The sequence below is a fragment of the Jatropha curcas genome, chromosome 3 (assembly GCF_041381405.1).
Source record: "Jatropha curcas cultivar XTBG-Jc1 chromosome 3, XTBG_Jcur_1.0, whole genome shotgun sequence".
NCBI classification, from domain to species: domain Eukaryota; kingdom Viridiplantae; phylum Streptophyta; class Magnoliopsida; order Malpighiales; family Euphorbiaceae; genus Jatropha; species Jatropha curcas.
Window position 1 is genome coordinate 30098331 of NC_143153.1, and position 19357 is coordinate 30117687.

At 31.3% G+C, this 19357-nt stretch overlaps 3 protein-coding genes and 1 pseudogene across 6 annotated transcripts; 2 read left to right on the forward strand and 2 right to left on the reverse strand.

Annotated features, from left to right (window-relative positions):
• Window positions 1–6161: 6161 nt before the first annotated feature.
• LOC105639802 (protein DWD HYPERSENSITIVE TO UV-B 1) lies at window positions 6162–12592 on the forward strand. Of its 4 annotated transcripts, none has more exons than XM_012223960.4 (11): window positions 6162–6415; window positions 7321–7387; window positions 7987–8240; window positions 8867–9461; window positions 9563–10210; window positions 10688–11128; window positions 11440–11634; window positions 11746–11802; window positions 12025–12087; window positions 12168–12256; window positions 12352–12592. In XM_012223960.4, exons 1-10 carry the CDS (start codon window positions 6390–6392, stop codon window positions 12249–12251), a joined length of 2430 nt encoding a protein of 809 aa, XP_012079350.1. In that variant the 5' UTR covers window positions 6162–6389; the 3' UTR covers window positions 12252–12256; window positions 12352–12592. The 4 variants fall into 4 exon arrangements, with proteins under 4 accessions (XP_012079350.1, XP_012079348.1, XP_089574966.1 ...); XM_012223958.4 differs by having other exon boundaries at window positions 12168–12246; XM_089718840.1 differs by lacking the exon at window positions 6162–6415 and adding an exon at window positions 6496–6658 and having other exon boundaries at window positions 12168–12246.
• An 86-nt stretch (window positions 12593–12678) lies between these two features.
• Window positions 12679–14043, forward strand: LOC105639801 (peamaclein). The gene is made up of 2 exons (XM_012223957.4): window positions 12679–13615; window positions 13722–14043. Exons 1-2 carry the CDS (start codon window positions 13492–13494, stop codon window positions 13904–13906), a joined length of 309 nt encoding a protein of 102 aa, XP_012079347.1. The 5' UTR covers window positions 12679–13491; the 3' UTR covers window positions 13907–14043.
• A 2453-nt stretch (window positions 14044–16496) lies between these two features.
• LOC105639800 (calcium ion-binding protein) lies at window positions 16497–17693 on the reverse strand. Its single transcript, XM_012223956.3, has 4 exons — window positions 17563–17693; window positions 17292–17406; window positions 17010–17070; window positions 16497–16912 (listed from the first exon to the last, which is right to left on the reverse strand). The coding sequence occupies exons 1-4, from the start codon at window positions 17591–17593 to the stop codon at window positions 16622–16624; spliced, it is 498 nt and encodes a 165-aa protein (XP_012079346.1). The 5' UTR covers window positions 17594–17693; the 3' UTR covers window positions 16497–16621.
• Window positions 17694–18195: 502 nt separating this feature from the next.
• On the reverse strand, window positions 18196–19307 carry LOC149497895 (uncharacterized; annotated as a pseudogene).
• Between the last annotated feature and the right edge of the window lie 50 nt (window positions 19308–19357).

Consider the following 19357-nt stretch of genomic DNA (forward strand, 5'->3'; position numbering starts at 1 on the left):
TTGGGAGCCTCTCTTTTGTTCTTTCCTTTCTTTCTTTTCTTAACAGCCTGTTCTTGCGTTTGCTTTTTCATATGTTTGGCTTTATTCTTTAATTGTTTCAGTTAAAAACTAACAAAAGATTAAAAGAGAGAAACAAAAAAGAGTAGTTATCTCTGGTTGTTTGTCATCTAAAAATTACAGTTTGATAGAGAAAAGGAAGGGCAAGGTAATTATGGAAAAAAAGAAAAGAAAGAAAAGCAAGTTGATTTGATGGCATGATTGTTTATCTTGATTCTGGCATTTGGTCAGAGCCCTACCATTTTGGTGTTAAAGATTTTCTTTGTTGAGGTAAAGCTTTTATCTGCATCCAATACAAAGAATATGTATTATTATTGGTAAGCAATGTTTAATATTTGCATTATGTAATAAGGGTAGGGGTAGTTTTCCTCTTGCTTATTAAATTGATAAAAACATCTGTAATCGATTGGATTCGAATAATTTTATTTTTTATTTAGAGATATATAATTTTATCCATATTTTTTACCTCATCCGTTACACACTGATGTATCTTATGTTAATTTTTTCTACCTTCTATTAAATATAGGGATAATTACTTAATTTTGCTACTTAATTTTAGCGAAATATGTAGACAATAATTGATACATAAATGGATAAATTGTAAATTTTAACAAAATATATGAAAAACATAGTAGTATTTATTGACGAAAAAAAGTATAAAAAATCGACAGAAATAGAGAAGATAAAAACAAAAGTATGCATTTCTGAAAAATGCAAGCAATTTATATATTATGACAAAATATAATGATAAAATCATAAAATTTTCTTATATTAGTAGTACAACTATTTTTATCATTCCTTTTAAGCCATTGATAATTATATAAATCATTTATGGCCTTACTCTACCCATTTAAACTGATACGATATAGTTCTTACTTTCCTAATTTAATCTCTAATATATAGTTTTTCTTTTGGATAGTGGGTTCTTTCTCTTCTCTCTCAAATCAAAAATAGTTTGAAAATCATAATTAACGAAAAAAAGATTATGATAATATGGAATATCTTTTAAAATTGAAAGGAGGAAGCTTGAATTTATTATTCCCCCTTGTGCTCCTGGACTAGAGCATGGTAGGATTAATTTGGAAAGACAAAAAAATAAATTAAAACCTCAATTTGATTAACTAAGTTTAGATTAGTTTTGAACTTACAAATGTATAATCCTAAAACTAACTTGAGAAGCTCGAGTATCTTTTTCCCTTTTGTTTTGAAAATGACATCTCTACCGATAATAATGATATTGAGCCAAATCCAATCATGTTAATGATCTCGAAAGGGTTAATGTTGGAGTTGGATAGATATGTATGGGCTAAGCCCAATATGATTGGGTATAAGGCTTTTGTATTTTCAATCCAAGCAGATATACTGTTTCAGCTGAGGCAAAAATCAAGGACAAGAATTTCAAACAAAACTTTCAGTTTCAGAGCTAATTAAATACAGCGTAATTAGTGCATTTAAGCTCAAAATCAAGAAACTGAATACTTTACTCTATAGAGTAGAATGCAAGTAAAATTGTAAAATTAAAGGGAGGGCAGTTTTGACATTTTTTAATTTTGACTTAATTAATATGATTATTTTTCTAATATTATTATAAATAAATAGTAACTTTCAAACTTAAATAATTATTATCCTAATCTAGTGATAAGTGCATATACGACCCAGCAATAGATTTGGATTCAAATCCCTCTCCCCCAATACTCAAAAAAATAAATAAATAAATATCTCAAAATAATATAATAATTGAAATTTTAAATATTAAAAACCAACAAATAGAACTAGCTATGAACTTTCAGTATTTTTTTAATGATATATAATTAATATATTAGATTTTCATTCGTAATTATTATAAATAACTTTTTTTTTTTTAAGAGAGTACTTACTATACACGTGACACAAATGACATATCATTTATTAAAACCATGATAATATTAACAAAGCATCCTAATATATATCTCTCTCACATACACACGCACAATTTTTAAACTTTAAAAAACTATCCTAGACGGTAAAATAAATACATAAAAATAAAAAGTCAAAAACTTTCTTGAAAAGAAAAAAGCAAAATACTAAATGAAGCGAAAATCAAATTTTGAACTTTTACTTTATCTTGGCTTGAATAGATAGAAAGATTTTAAAAATATTGTTAACTAGCTCAATCAAATATAGAAAAATAAAGAAATAATTTAAAAAATTTTAAAGGAAAAGAATATAAGAAAAAGGATAATCGAATTTATAACTTTTTTTTTATTCAGCTTTAATATAGATATATAGATTTAGATATGAATTGATATATAAAATATGTGTGGATATAAATACACATAGATATATGGATTTAAAAATATAGATATCAATATAAATTATTATAAAAAAATATTAATTTTAAAACTTTAAAGATACCTTAAGTGGTTGAATTAAAATATAAAAAATAAGGAAAAAAAAAATAAAAATTTACAAAAAGGGTAAAATACTATGCTAAATAAAGAGTGAACTTTATTTTTATTTCAAGTTCAATATAGATATACAAATTTCTCATGAACTAATCTAAAACAAAATGGTTAGTAGTATATGTTTGAAGTTACTAATTAATTAATTAGATTTTTACTTAATTTGAACTTATTTGATTATTATATGAATATCATTTCAAAATTAATTATATATTGACTCCACTGCCGTTTACCAAATTTAAAATGATGAGTAGAAATTTAAAATTGTATATGAGAAGAAAAAGTATAAAATGGAGATCCACTATTTTATAATTACTTGTTAATTGATCAGTTTACCGAGTCAATTAATAATTTAATTAAGCCATCATAGTAGGCTAATTGCCTAATTATTCGTTAGCCAATGTACAATCCTTTTCAATTTCCATAAGATATTCCTTTGGGTGGCACACGTGCTTCACAAGTTTTCTTTCTTGCATCTCTGTCTTTTTCTACAACTTGCTTTCTCCTCCAAATTCTTATTTTTGTTTCTTTCATAAATATCTTGTAAATCACGAAGGAAGAGAGAGTGTGATTTTTATGTTCTTATTCAATTAAATGACTCAATTTTTTTATTATATGAATCAATTTTTATTTTTATTTTTATTTTTTTAAAGTAGCAATATTCATCCTACCAAACCAAGCTAAATATAATCATGGACACACGCACACACAAGCATGCGCATGCGCGCACACGCACGGACTTGCGCGACCACACGTGAAAGACTGGTTAATAGTTTGGGTGCTTCCATATTGGCTAGCCGCGTACTTAAGGATTTTGACCAAAGCGTGTAAATGTTTTGCCTAATTAGCTTCAATCTTATCCTTTGGCAACGGTAGCACTTTTTTTGCCCTACTAAATATAAATTGCGATTATTTTATTTTAAAATATAAGACGTATTGATTATTTAAAAAATTAATAAATATTTTTTTAATCATATTATTATTTATATTAAATTAAATATTTTTTTGTAAGTTATTTTGAGTTTATTATAATTTGGATAAAGAGAGTATAATATTATAGTACAACTTTATTATTTAAGGTGTGGAGAGAAATTCAACCTTATACATTTTAACTTCCCAACCTTCAGTTTTTCCTTAAAGAAGCTTTAAATATTATGGTATAATTGCAATTTAACCAAACTTTAAATTCAACGCAACTAAAAGGTGCAAGCATAATTTTCTCTTAAAAAAAAAAAAAAAAAAATTAACTCGAAAATTTGGTGAACTAATTTTAAAATTGGATCCATTTGGCTTTTGCATCATTTAAGAAAGAGAATCTAATTGAACTGGCTATCCGTGATTGAATTAGTCGACTTGATCAATTACCGGAACCAATTTTTAATATTTCAATTATTTCTATTATATAATAATTATTGTAAATTGTCATTATTCAATTAATATATTACTCGTGTGTTCATGATCAACTAATCATCCTTGTCTAATTGTTATTATTTATTTATTTTTTAAAATACATCAAAATTCTTAAAGATGAGAGTTATTATGACATAGATTAGGAGAGCTCCTAGCCTTTTTCATCATTTCTCATATCTAATTATTAGTAAACACAGGAGGCTTCCTAATATAACTTTATACTTTAATTTTTAACTATGCAATTTTCTATGTTTCGCAGAGCTTTATAATATTTCATGATTTAAACTTAAATATTATCGTGTAGAATTAAAATTGTTTACGCTAATTAAGGTGAAACATGATTTTTAAGATAGCAGGTGAACGAAAATAAAGAACGTAAAAAAGTTTATTCAAATCAAAATGGTTATATCATCATTATTAGATAAAAGCACATGCAAAAATAATACTAGTTGCAAATATTTATTTTTGAACAATTTCTGCATTTACTCGTCCAAACTCCATATAGCTAATACCTATTTTCATTTGCAATATTAATATAGAAAAAATTTAATGCTAAAATTTTATCTCAAAATTAATTTAGCACATGCAAAAAATATATTAATTGCAAGTATTTATTTTTGGTTAATTTTTACTTTGCGGATCCAAAATCCATATAATTATTACCTTTTTGCACCAACAATATTAATATTAATATACAACAAACTCAATATTAAAATTTTATCTCAAACTTATTTTGTATAATTTTATTCCTAACATTCTTAACCTAATAATATTGAACTAATTGAAAATTTAAAATTATAAGAGAACTTCAAGAGCCATTATATTTAAAAGTAATAAATTAGAGAGTAATTTTAAAAGAGTTATTATTCAAGAGCCATTATATTTAAAAGATATAAATTAGAGATTAATTTTAAATGAGTTAGTATTATTTAAAAATTCATAAAAGTTATAAAGTAGAGAGAGAAAGAGTTAAGGGAGACACGTTTTCTCTTTAAAATCTTCAAATTTTCTTAACTAAGTTAAAACAAAATATTTAAATTTTAGAGAGTTTCACTCTCAAACACAATGTCATGTCAACATCCACTATTCTCATTTATTACATAATGATGATGATGACGATGATGATCAGTGCAAAATGTGGTTGTCAACCACCGTTATTCTACCACTGAGCTTTTTTTTTTCTTTTTCTTTTTTTCTCTAAGATACTAACATTCATTTTTAGGCCCAATCAAAACCTTCAATTAATTATCCTTCCATATTCTACACCTTCTAGGGATAGATAAAGAAATTTGATAATTAGTTGGGAAATATTAACTCATTAGAACAAATTCAAATCAAACAACTAATTTTATTTGATGGTGAACTTCAAATATTACTCAGAAATTAATTTTATTTATTTTCTTCTCTATTTTTTCATACAAAAAAAATGAGAAATAAGTATTTTATTTGACATATTTCTAACAAGCTTATTTTCATTTTCTAACATGATTAATGATCTTTTTATATTAACAATGTTGTCAACATCTTAGTTAGTAGTTGGGCATTGATTTGACAAATCGTGACAAAAATAAAAGCCACAGGATCCACTAAAATAATTTAACTTAATTCATTTTCTAATATACAAAATTATACAATGATTGAAGATTATAATATTTATGTGTTAACTTGGTGGTGTTCACTTGATATAATTAAGAATGTTTACAGTTCCGTTCCCTTACCAAAGTTTAAAAAAAATTAATTTTAATTATTTTTTTCCATATGATAACAAAAGGTAGTTGAGTTATTTTACACATTTTTTTTTAAATTTTACCTCCATAAAAAAAAAAAATATATATATATATATATATAGATTTTTTTTTTAGGAGATTACCAAATAAAAGAAATCTAACCAAATATCTTACACTTTCTATATTTATTATATTTATAGGATGTAAGAGATTAATTACATCGCACATAATTCAATGTATATAGATATATTTCATTAATAAAAATAAAAAATATTAAATATCTTTTTAAACTGCGAATTGATTGGAGAATTTAATAATTTAAGCATTAGAATAGCTTTTCAAAATCCAATAATAGTTAATCATTAATTAGCAATGACTAACGATACATTTTTTTAGCAAATTGAATAATAGATTATCATTCAATAAATAAATAACGACAAATATAATTATAAATTAAACTTGTAAAAACTATTTGTATTATAATTGCGTGACTCAAATACATAATGGCCATTTGATGATGGTCCTAACTTCTAAAGGTAATCTTGTCGAATATTATTTGGTTGAAATTTCACTTTCTCTTCCTGCACTGAGTAATGTTAGAATTTAGAATTAAGAACAGGTGTGCTTATCCATTCGACATGTGTTTTTGACACTGTTAGCAATATTTCCCGTGTCTTAGATCCATTGACTTCATTTTTTTCGCCATTAATGTGAAGAACTAGAAGAAGCAAAGCTACAGTCACCAATCATTTGCATGGATATCTCCACCTTAGAAGCTCGGTATGATATTGATCTCTAATTAAATCTTTTTCTTTCTTTAATTTTTTTCTCTTCTGGGTTTTCTGGTTTCTTGTCTGTGTTTTGTTTTTTTTTTCCTACTGAATCATGGATTTAAGAGTTAAAGGATTGGTGGGTTTGGTACAGCTTTCAAGAGAAATTTAGACGTGGTATTTTGGGAGGTTAACCAATGATGGGAGTTACGAATGGAATTAGCCAAAAGAGGCAAAGGAAAATTAGTAGCAGGTGGCAAGTGCTTAGAGAAAGTGTTGGCAATTGTTACAGCTTTTTTACATAAATGACTGAAATTAGCAAAAGAGAGAGATCCTCTGTGGACACCCACAAAGCAAAACATGATTTTTTTTTCTATTTCAGATTCAAAGCTAGTATCTTTGCATAAATTAGTTCACAAAGCTAACCTTCCCTTTGATCTATTCCTTTTCTCTGATCAGTAGCGGGAAGAATCTTCAAAATTCAAAGCGACATTAACTAAACTAAATATTACTGTCAGCTAGTTGGATTGATTGATTAGTAATGATTGAACTAATGTACAATTTCACATACCCAAAAAAAGAAAAAAGAATCATAATTAAAATTTTCTGGGAACTTTTTACTGGCCAATTAAGTTTTTTTTAGAAAATTTTATAGTTTCTATGAGAATATGAGTCTTGTTGTTGCCTTTATTGATATTTGGCAAAGTAAATTTGTGGAATTATTAGTATTCTGGCTTCAAATACTTTTGTTTTGTAGAACATTTCATGTTTGGACTCGTTCCATTGGTTGATAGTTGCAAGTATTTTCAAAAGCTTGATTTCTTGATGCTGGTGTTGATAGTGGCTTTTGCTCTCTGAATCCTTGTACTTTTAGATTCTTATTGATTCTCAGATTGCGTTCTCTTTTTGTGCTAGGTATCTTGATTCTTGCAGGAGGCATGAGGTGCCACCCAATTCTGCCGTACTGTCATGCTTCTCTAAGGTCTATTAAACTAAACTTTCTTCATGAATGTTTGCGCCGCCCCTCATGTTTAATAGGGAACAGTGTTTCCTTTGTTAGGATATTGCACACGCACCTCCCCCCTTCATCTGCCTTTATCCCTTCAGACTGCTTTAGATTGTGGAATCTGATGTTACTGACTAAGGCTGTCCACTTGTTGTTGTTTTTATCAATTAATATCATATTTTTTGGATAAAAGTTGGTTGTTAGTATAGAATCATTTTGCTTGCATTGAGGGGATTCTTAAACCATCTTTCAGAAAAGAGCCATATGTTGCACTGTGTGCTGCTTGGACTGGATTTTTCTGAAGTTAGTTTTATCCCACCTCCTAAAGCAGCAAGCTGTCTTTTTTTTTTTTCTTCTTCTTTTTTTGTTTTTTTGGCCTTGGGAGGTGCATTTCTTTCTCTGAAATAATACTTATGGTCCTAACTTGATAGCATAATGAAACTTAGCTTTCTTCTCTATGATTATTAATCATCTTTGCTTCACTGGCTGGTAGATTGATCCAGTAACAAACTTGTACAGTTTTTGCATTGAAGAAACTATTTTGTGGCAAGCATAACTTTTCTTCTTTTATTTAGGCCACAATACAGAAGTTCTTCCAGAAGAAGTGTACCTTTGAGGTTTTGCTAAATCAGCTCAAGAATGATGATATTCCTCCTCTGATTGATATGTTCCTAGCAGTAGACTCTTCTGACATTGATGCAGTTGACATAGTCAATGAATCGCATTGCAATTTGAAGGAAGAATATGTTCTTTCCTTGTTGCGAGCAATTCATCTAAAACTCCGGGTTGTTGATCTTCAGGAAATGTCATTGGAAGAGGACTTTTTATGGTTGGTATCACCATTCTGTTTTATTGCTTGTCCTTATTGTCTTTGTCATTTACCATAGTCATAATGCATTATCTTCTATATTTTATTTTCCTTTACCTGATAGATTTCTGCCGTTTCCAATTTCCCAACCTTGAATTCCTTAAGAAAGAGAAAAAAGAAAAAAGAATATGAAGAGAGAGAAAAATGATGGTGATGCTAGAAGTTCTAATCACTTTATGAGTTTTAAGAGATGAGATTATCACTTAAAATAACTTGAAAAGGACCACTGCCGTCATATTTTTAGAATCTGGATGGAAAGACCATTAGGACGGCTAGTGGGCACTTTCTGTATTGGTTAACAATTATGAAGATTTGAATGCTCAAGTGAGGGCCTTATCTAGGATCCCAAGACCCTGCTTCAGCAGTTTACAGAGCCCCAACATTTGTGTCCTGTGTCTTTCTGGGTTCATGACAGTTAATTTTGTCTTTCTATGAAAAGCATATAGCATCCTCTTTTGCTAAGGAAACATTATATCATGCAGTGAGTCTAGTGACCAATTAACTATGCTTGAAAAGGATGAAAAGAAAGGTGGAGTATTCTCTATCTAAATCATATTTTAACATCGTTGTTTGTGGGACCTTTCCAGGGATCTAAGTCACCATGGCTTATCTTGTGAAATTTTAAGCTTGAGGTCCACTCACATCCAAAAGCTCAACATGGTTGGAAGTTTTATGCGATTGCACACCTTAAATCTGGATTTTTGCACTTCAATCGCTAGTTTGCATAGGGACTGTTTTTCTTCCATGCCCAATCTGATGCGTCTCTCAATGTGTGAGACAAGAGTGATTGATCTCTGGACAACCACTGCTGCCTTATTGAAACTTCCTTCTTTGCTAGAACTACGATTCCAAAATTGCTTGTGTTGCAAGGACACTGGGCCATGTCCTGCATCATTTGGTAACAAAGCAAATGTCCTGCATCAGTTGGATAGAGGTTCATCCATTGAACTGCTGCCTGTCAATGCTGCTGACACAACTATTTACACTCCTCATGCAATGTCATGTTGTGACTTGCTTTCTCCCAAAAATGCATTTACATGTAATGAGGTTAATGGAGGAACTGATAACTTTTCAGTCACTACTGAAGATAAAATTTCAAGCTGCCTGCAAAGAATAGATTTGCTGGAACTATCATCCAGCATGCTTCCTAATTTGAATGGAAAAGTCAAGTTGCAAAATGAGGTAAGCATATTAAATGCTTAGAAGGGGGAAAGTTTGAAATATAGATGTTTGGTGATGGATTTTTTTAGTTTGTCTAACAGGTTTCTTTTGGCGAATGATAGATTGAAGACAAAAATGAGTTGTTTGCAAGTGGATGCATGTGGGATTTGAAGAAAAACTGTACTAAGTTAAACAACATTTACAGTTCACACCACCCATCGCCTATCTGCTTTGAGAAACATTATAGGGAGTATATAATTGCTTCATTGCCTCATTTGGAGGTTTTAGATAATTTGCCCGTTGGAAAGCTGGACAAGAAAATGGCGAAGATCATCTCTTCAAAATTCTATGAGTACTTAGCCTATAACCGACAATACAAAGAAAGCATTGTCAGTATCCTGCAGAAACGTGAAATGAGAGCAAGTGGTGCCTGCCCAAATTTCCAGAAGACAAAGAAGCAATATCCTCATGGAAAGAGTCAAATTTTCTTTCCACGATCTCTTAGTGCTGCCAAGCTGGGTTCTGTTGCATGGCCCCTCTTGCACCCTTTGTCTAGCTTGAGCCATCTGCATAAAGAAGGAAGTAAGCGTCTTCGCCCTAGACAATTCGAATATCATCCATCTGATCCTAGTCTTATGGTTTTTGGAACTCTAGATGGTGAAGTAGTTGTCACTAATCATGAAAATGGGAAGACTGTTGGTTATGTTCCTTCCAGTGGAGCAATGAACAGTATTCTGGGTCTTTGTTGGCTCAAAATGTATCCATCAAAGGTATGCCATTTCCATAAAGCATTTTAGGCTTGTAATACTTTTGTCTTGCACTTTCGACCCTTTTCTTTTATCTGTTTCTAAGGCACTTGTGTTTGGTATCGTAAGTTCAATATGGTTCAACAATAAATTGCGGTTGTCTTTGGATTTGGTTTATTTTACTCGATGACTTTGTAGGTCAAGATCACACCTGAATTCCAAGGTGATATTTCCAACAGCAGTATCTTGTATACTTTCCGCAGCAATTTAAACCTTGAAATATTTTACATTTGTTCTTTGGATGAGGGAAATCAGCCAGTTGCATGCTTACACCTAAAAGATACTAGAATTGTATCAATAGGATAGATAATTTGTTGCTAGAACTTGTCTTTGGAAGTAATTCATAAATGCTATATAATGGGAAGGACATCTAATTTATTGCTTCATTTTGATTCTTAGAAGTTCAATTTTTGCTGAAGGCTTTTTGTATGCATTGAACAGTTGCTAGCTGGTTCTGATAATGGTTCCTTGAAGCTGTTTGACATCAATCATATGCCACCAAAAGTTGCAGATATAAATTGCATGACAGGAGTGGTCAGTTTTGATGATTTTGAGCCATTGACTTCTGTTCATGTCAATTCCACAGACGATCAGTTTCTTGCCAGTGGGTACTCAAAGGATGTTGCCCTATATGACATTAGTAGTAGAAGACGCATACAGTTGTTTACTAATATGCATCGAGAACCCATTAATGTTGCTAAATTTGCACACTGTTCTCCCTTCCTATTTGCTACTTCGTCATTTGACCATGATGTCAAGCTTTGGGATTTGAGACAAAAACCAGAGAGGCCTTGTTATACAGCCTCAAGTTCAAGAGGGAATGTGATGGTTTGCTTTTCTCCTGATGACAAATATCTGCTTGTTTCAGCTGTTGACAATGAGGTATTTTCATATCCATTATGTATGTATATATTCAGTTGGGCAAGGATAAAACGTACTAGATAAAGAAAAATTCTAAATCATTGTGTGGATGTAGACTCCCTAATCTTATAAAGGGGTTTGATAAGATGAGCATAATTTCACTAGTCCAATGTCATTAACGCATCTAACTGTAGATGTTCCCTACTAATCATCAAGCAGAATTCCTTGTTTACCTCTTAGGATGTAAGCATGCCACCTTAACATAGTAATAACAAACTTGTTGGCTTCTTTCACTGAGTTCAAGATAATATCCCACTTTTAACTTGTGTCAGGTCAAACAACTTCTGGCAGTAGATGGTAGGGTTCACATGAACTTTGAGATAGCTGCAACTGGAAGTTCTCATAATTATACTCGCTCCTATTACATGAATGGGAGGGATTACATCATAAGTGGTAGCTGTGATGAAAATGTTGTCCGCGTCTGCTGTGCTCAAACTGGAAGGCGACTCAAGGATGTTTATTTGGAGGCATGACTATTGATTAATTTCAGTTTTATCCTTTTGGAGCATTTATTTGCATCCACTTCTGCTGTTTATGACTTGTCATGTTTAAGAGTTCTGGTGTTTATTCCATTGCAGGATAGTGACTCGGGGAATTCTCTGTTTGTGCAGTCCTTAAGAAGCGATCCTTATAGGGTAATTTCCTATGCAACAAACCAAGAAAATATAACTTTTCTTTATTAACTAATAACTGCTGTGAGTCAGAAATCACATTGCTTTGCTTTCATGTCCAGTTCATCCTTTCTTTAAGTTTTGTACTAGTTTCCATTGCAAGTACCGCAAACAACAGTAGAAGTTAATTGTTAGATAAAATTTTCACGTGTATTGCTTTGTTTATCATTGTGTTCTTGAAAACAGCTATTTCACATGAGTGTCCTAGCTGCCTCCAGGCGACCAAGCGCCAAATGTGACATCGTGAAGGTAACTTTCTTGACCAATTTTTCTTTGCTACCTACCTTTGTGTCATTCTGTCAACTCTAATTGTTGAGGGCCTTCTGCAGGTCAATTTACTCACTTCCAGTCGCTCTGCCAAAGAACATTCTTATGGTCAACATATCCGTGCTTCCTCTAGTTTGGGAGGTTGACATTGGTATCTTTTTGTTTATTTTTCATCATATTACATATATAGATAGGCATACATGTGTCTATGTGGATTGACATTTTAATGTTGTTTTGTTTTGCAAGTTATTGGGAAGAATTTATAGTACATGTCAAAGCCTGAGTTCTTTCTGTTCGCAAAGACGTGCTTCCTTATTGTTTTATCACGGCCACAACTCTCAGCAGTTTAAACGTATATAGGTTTGCATCTTCAGTATCACTAATCCGATGTATTTAAATTGTTCCATGCTTGAATATAAAAAATTCTGCTGTAAGAATTCACATTGTTATTAATGAAACTTCTTGTGCATTTAGCCATTGAATTCTAGATTTTGTTGCCTTGTAGCTATATAATTTATTTTCATAAGCTTCTAAGTTTATTTTCCTCAGGTGACAGTAAAATCAATTAGCTCTTTTTTTTTTTTTTTTTTTTTTTTTTTTTTTTTTTTTTTTTTTTGAACATCAAAATATTTAAAGAGGAATCTCAGGAGGTTGAGTCCAATTTCCTGGAACCTTCGGGGGCCTGTCTATTCTCTTCCTCCTCTAGTTCCCACACATATAAAAAGGAAATAATTTAAATAAGTGCAAGTTGGGGGAAGCCACAGCCTGGAATTGTGCGCCAAACTAATTGAGATTCTCTATCCCTGTCTATATCAGTTTTCATTTCTTTGTTCCCTTTTAACTTGAAGTTGGAAATTATTTTTCAAGTTACATAGAGATTCTGGCGAGCCAGAAAGGAAGAGCAAAAAAAGATCAATAAACATATGCAAATGGGCTACATCGGAGAAGCCAGTACAGCTTGTACCCTTTCAAATTGTTGGTACTAAAATTTTATAAATCATCAGAACTTCACAAGTGTTAGTCAAAACCTAATTAATTAACCTTAAAAAAGGATTATCTCCTTCCTCAGGAAGGTACTTGCAAACTTCCCTATGTATAGCATAAACCTGAGTAGAAATATAATAAGCTAATCAAGACAAAAATCTATAATGCCCTCCCCAATAAGTGCCTCCTTAAATTACAGACTGTAATGAAATTGTTCATTGGCCTTTTAATTTTATTAATAAAATACCCTTTTGCTTCAAATTTCCACATGACTTCCACCTTCAATCCACCACTATAAATACTCCTCTGAATTCTTTCAAGCCCATAGCTTCCTAAGCTAATTCTCATCGCCTTAGTTAGTACTATTTCTTGAAGTGTAAAATATCAATCAAAATAACTAAAATGAAGCTCTTGCTTGCATCATTCCTGATTCTTTCACTGGCTCTTTGCTCCTCTTTACTTCAAACAGCCATGGCTTCAGCTCCACCATATATGGCTGCACCACCACCTACCACAGCTGCTCCAAGTAAGATTATTAAATTAAGCCAAGCAAATATCAATTTTTTTTTTCTGGGGTTTTTCCATTTTGGAATAATAAATAAGTACTTATATTTCTGTTTTGGTGATATTAGGTGATTGTGATTTGAAGTGTGGGACAAGGTGTAGCAATGCAGGATATAAGGATAGGTGCTTGAAGTATTGTGGAATCTGCTGCCAAGAGTGCAAATGTGTACCTTCAGGAACCTATGGAAACAAATCAGAATGCCCTTGCTATAGAGACAAGAAGAACTCCAAGGGTCAATCCAAGTGCCCTTGAACTGATTAATATTTCTTGAAACATTTATGAATATGAACAAATTCTCGTTTGCTTTTGGAATAAATGAATTTTTTGTTCTACTCCTAAATTATGTTACTACTTTTTGAATTTTAATATTAAATTTCAGTTTTACCTTTTCTAGTTCTTGATTATACGCAGATAAAGACTTCCTCTCCATTTGAAGAGTATTTGTTATCATGTTTAGTAAAATTGTGTAAGAATTGTTTGGAGATGCATGGAAAAGTTGAGGATATCAAACTTGTATGAAAAAAGAACATGGGAATGAATTAAATTAGCAAAAAATTGTTTAACTGTAAATTTTAAATCTTTTTTGAAGATTTAAATCTACAACACACATATAAATATGAAATGAAAAAAAAAAGAAAAGAAGAAAATTTACCAATTAATTCATAATTAAGGAACTAATTGAGTTGAACATATATGTAAATATCAATCTGCCATTTTATTCTATCTTTTGTTTTGATAATCAGTTTATATAAAGTTGAGTTTTTCTTTATTCCTTGTATTTTCTAATTAAAATAGCTACTAATAATATTTAATAAAAGAGACTATGACTGTGTTCGGGCAACCGCTTTTTAAGTAGTTTTTAGCATTTTGAATAATATTTTTTATAGTGTTCGGTACTATAGCCTTTGAACTAGATTTTAGAAGTTAAGATAGTGTTTTATGAAAAGTTAATTTATATAACGTTTTATGAAAAATTATTTAAACAACATTATTTAAAAAACTAACAGCTAACAAAACAGTTAATTTTACCCGACATATCTTATATATACTATTGACATATGCATAGCGGAATGACCTATTTCTAATTGTATGTATGCTACTTCATTTCTTAAAAAAAAAAAAAAAAAAAAAGTTGATACTATATATTATATTTCTTGACATAGAGTAAAGCAAAGAAAAGAAAAGAAAATCTGTACATAGCACAGATTGTTGGTTTCACGTGAAATAGAGATGGAGGCAAAATGAAATCGCAAAACCTACCTTTTAGCCACTACCATACCTGCATATTCTACTTAATCATAATGAACCATATGAAAAAAATATGCACCTTTTAAGCACAAATCTCATTTCAAAAAAAAAAAAAAAAAAAAAAAATAATAATAATAATAATAAAATAAAGTAAAAAAACAGTAACCTGCAGAATTAGGCCAAACGCATAAATTGACGCTTTAACTTTTTTTTTTTTTTTTTTTTTTTAAGTGTCTAAAGGAACCTTTAGCTTTATTTTGATTTATTAAAAACTTCAACAAGATTAAAAAATTTGCAAATCATTCTATTGAATGTACTAACACTTAAATTTAAATTGATCGGACATCTATTAAATATAATTAAAAGATGTAAAAATCATTATTTCTAAAGTTATCCTAATCATAAATCAAATTAATATTTCAAATAATATCCCTATAGATAATTGTCGATGATATGGAAAAGTATGTGATTTGCAAAAATTTATAAGAAATAAGAGCATAAATGGTCCTCATCAAAATTTAAAATGCCATAAAATTAAAGCTGTAATGTATTTATGTATCAGCTGTAGAATTAAGATATATTTGGTAATGTATATTATTTATTTAATTATTTATTTAATTTAATTCGATTTTAAGAAACGTTGGGTATTCCATATCCCAAATCACACGTGGAGTTTATGCGTGTGTGAGAAATATGAGTTAACATATTGCATTAAAATTGGCTCTTGTATAATCTTTCCGGCAACTGTACGCATCATTCTAGTGTCCCTTGACCTATTATTTTCGGAGTGTGCTGCTGGAAAATCTGGGATCCACGCAATAGATGGTACTTTCGTGAAGAACATGTGACGATACAGAGGTTGAAAATGGAGGCGTTCTGCTTGGCTAAGAATATTTTCGAAACTAGTTTGTACGTGAAAAAGTCGAGATTCCTTCGTGCAATAAAGAATTAATTTCACTCACATAGTCTCCTCCCCCTAGCAACTGCGTCAATCTCAATACTAACACTTCTGTTACTGGACAATCAGCATGTGGTGGAGGTTTAATTCGAGATATTGCTGGGAGGTGGTTCAGAGGCTTTGTTTCTAACATAGGTTCTTGTACGGTTTTCAATGCTCAGTTGTTGGCAGTTCTGGAAGGTTTGCAGCTGGCCAAGAGTTTAGGGATGAAAAATATCCAAGTTGAATGTGATAATTTGGCTGCTGTCCAACTCATTTCAAGCAATGGTTCTTCTTCAAGAGCAATTCAGAAACTGGTGCTTGCTATTCAGCAGTTGATCCCACAATTTCAAAGTTGTGTGATCAAACATATTTACAGAGAAATGAACAATTGCGCGGATTACTTTTCTAGATGCGCAAGAAATTATCCATCAGGGAGTCAACTTCTCATGAACCGCCTCCTGGGATGGCAGAATGGCTTCTTCAAGAGGTTTTTTATACTGGACTTTCAATGTTTACTTAGAGTTTTGCTCTCCAATCGTTACCAAAAAAAAAAAAAAAGTCTATTTTTATAATGGGTGTGTACTATCTCATATCTTCTTGTGTTCTCTTCAAAAATCGATCTTTCAATGTGTAAAATGAATGAGGCAAAATTAATGATAAAAAAAATTATACGTTTAATTGATAAAATTAAAAACATTAAATGCAATTATAAAGAGCTTGAAATTTTAATATTTTATTTAGTTATTACAAGATAATTCATACTACAATTTATTTTAGAATTAAGGAGACGCTGAACTTCCAAAGAACGTCCTTTTTGTAAGCTTAGCAGAGATAAGAGCTAATACTGTTGCTGCAGGCACAAAGACAACATCTGGCACAGCCTTTAATATCTTTAACTGAGGCAAATTCTCCGCCGCTTTCTTGGCAGCCATTGCTGCCGGTGGTGTTACTACTCCGGTGACCAAGGCGGAGTCATCTATCTTGCTAAGTTTTACGCTCTTCTTCATCAATTCAATGAAGAGTTCTTTTCTTTGTGCATCTGAAGCATGTTTCCAAAAACTAAAACATGCCTGCAATATTGAACATTTTTTTGTACATAATTATATAAATTTATTTGAGATAATGGGATTTAATTAATTAGAATATTGTAAGGTTAATGTCACTGGCCTCTATCTCTTTTCTTGAGGGTGCATCATAATGTTTACCAGGCAATGCTGAGTTGAATGCGCTGTAAACAATTAAACAGCAATAAAATTTCAAGAATGAAAAAATTAATGTATATTTATTAGGTCTAATCACAACCTAAAAAAAGATAATTTTTGTAACTCATGTTGATTTTGGTGGTAAGGAACCTTAACGGTGATGATATAGGTCCAGGCTTGATTCCGACCCTCTCATTTGAAGATATCAAGAATAATAATAATAATAATAATTTCTTTATAATCTTACTTGAAGATATCAAGAATAGCCATGTGGAATTCCTCAACGTTCTTAATATCTTGGTCCACAAATTGCTTGTAGAGAGTCCCCATAACAAAACCTACCATCTGGTTTGAAGGCAACCCTACAAAAAAAAAAAAAAAAAAAAAAAAATTCTTTATTGTATTTGTTATGTAATAATTTTAATCAAATGCAAGAATTAAGAAAACCATTAATATGCAAGGGAAAACAAAAAAGATTACTATGTGAAAATGAAAAATTTGCAAGAAGATCACAAAACCTTTTCCCATGAAACTCATGGACATCCCCATTTTGTAAATTTGAAAAATTCAAGTAGATTGAATCGCAAAATGGTTACATATATAATGGAAGGGTAAAATTGGAGAAATATGCAAAGAAATAGAGAGTGGATTTTGTTTTTTCTTAGATGAAAGAAAGGAATCCTTGATTTATATTCAATCTAACAATTTTCGAAATGAAAGGATATTCCTACCTTGGAACAACTTGTTAGCTTCACATTGGAGCTAAAGTCCTTTAAGCTTGCTGCCTTGCCTTGGATTCCTTTTGAAACAAAAATTAGAAGGTTAATAATTAAAATAAAGAGGGAGTGGAAATGAAATCTCATCTTATTTTCCATTCTATTTTCTGTGTCCCCTTTTTCTTTTCTTTTTTTTTTTTGTTATGATGTGAATTTGACATTTGAAATACAGAATTCATTAATGGCAGAATTTTATTTAGTTAACATACATGAATTGAATTCCTAAAAAGAAAATGAAAATGAAAATATAAAGTTTCAATAGAAGATCAGAAATGGGTTTAGTGAGAAAAAAAAGTCTTTAGCTCATACCTATCTTTGATGAAAGAAGCCAAAAAGCAAGTTTACGTAGAAAGAACAGCCAGTGGCCCTTACTACACTAAGCGCTACGAGAGCCAATCACCGAAGAAATGAAAGAAGGACTTGCTTCGGTTCGGGTCAAGCAGGAAGCCAATGCACCTTACTTAGACGAAAAAAGGGGGGGAATTAGACCTGCTATTAACGTCGGCTTATCTGTCAGTCGCGTCGGGTCTGCGCCGAAAAAGAAGCAACGCTATGGATACCATGACCGAACACCATCGATTTAGTTCCACAAAACTTATTTACTTATCATACAGGTTCTAAATTAAGAAGTATGTGAGGTTAAAATCCACTAATTTGGTCTAACATACTTTCAGCTCCTTAAGCAAGAGATATGTTTCCTGAAAGTCTTTCTCAGACTGTTTCCTCATTGCAATTTCTGAACTTTGCTACAAGTTTATCAATCTCCTGCCTAAAGTTAGAAATAGCAGCCATTTGACCAGTGGCTAAACCGTCTTCAGACCTGTAAGTGGAAACGAGGTGCAAGGCTCTCTTGAGTTTCTTGTTCTGTTCAGGATCTTGGAAAATGGTCCAGTTTAAAGGGCATCAGTCACATTTTGCAATGCAGCTTGAATTTCTAGAGTAGATGAGTAAGTTCAGATTCGAAATCCGCAAAAAGATGAAGCATTTCTTCAACCGTACCCTACAGAGAGAAATTAGTGTTAAAGACCAAGTCTACGAGGCATGAACAGAAACACCAGAAATGAAGACGGTGTTCTGAAGATGGTTTGCTCTTGAAATCGATCATGGATGATGATGAACGAGCTGAGATAGACCTGGAAATATTTTTTTTTTTACTTGGCTTTCTTGAACTGGCTTGGCGACTGACCGCTAATCCACCTTGTTCCTGTACTTGATCTTTTATCGGTTGGTATAAAGATTCTCCACCTCAATTGAAGGGTTGGAAATGGTTAATTTTAGATGCTAAAAATGGGAAAAATGAAAAGAAGTCCTTAACATAAGATGGAAAGTTTACTTCTTTTGACTGGATCGATAGATCTCTCACAGCAAACATATTTCACTATTTTCGCATTTCCTAGGAGTGTTTGCGCTCCTGAACAGACTTCTTGCTCAACCTCTTCAGGAATCTGGGATTGCATCTGCATTCTGATACGGACACAGGACATCATTGCTACTTGTGTTTGGCGAATGTTATAAAAACTTCTTAATTTGTATATTT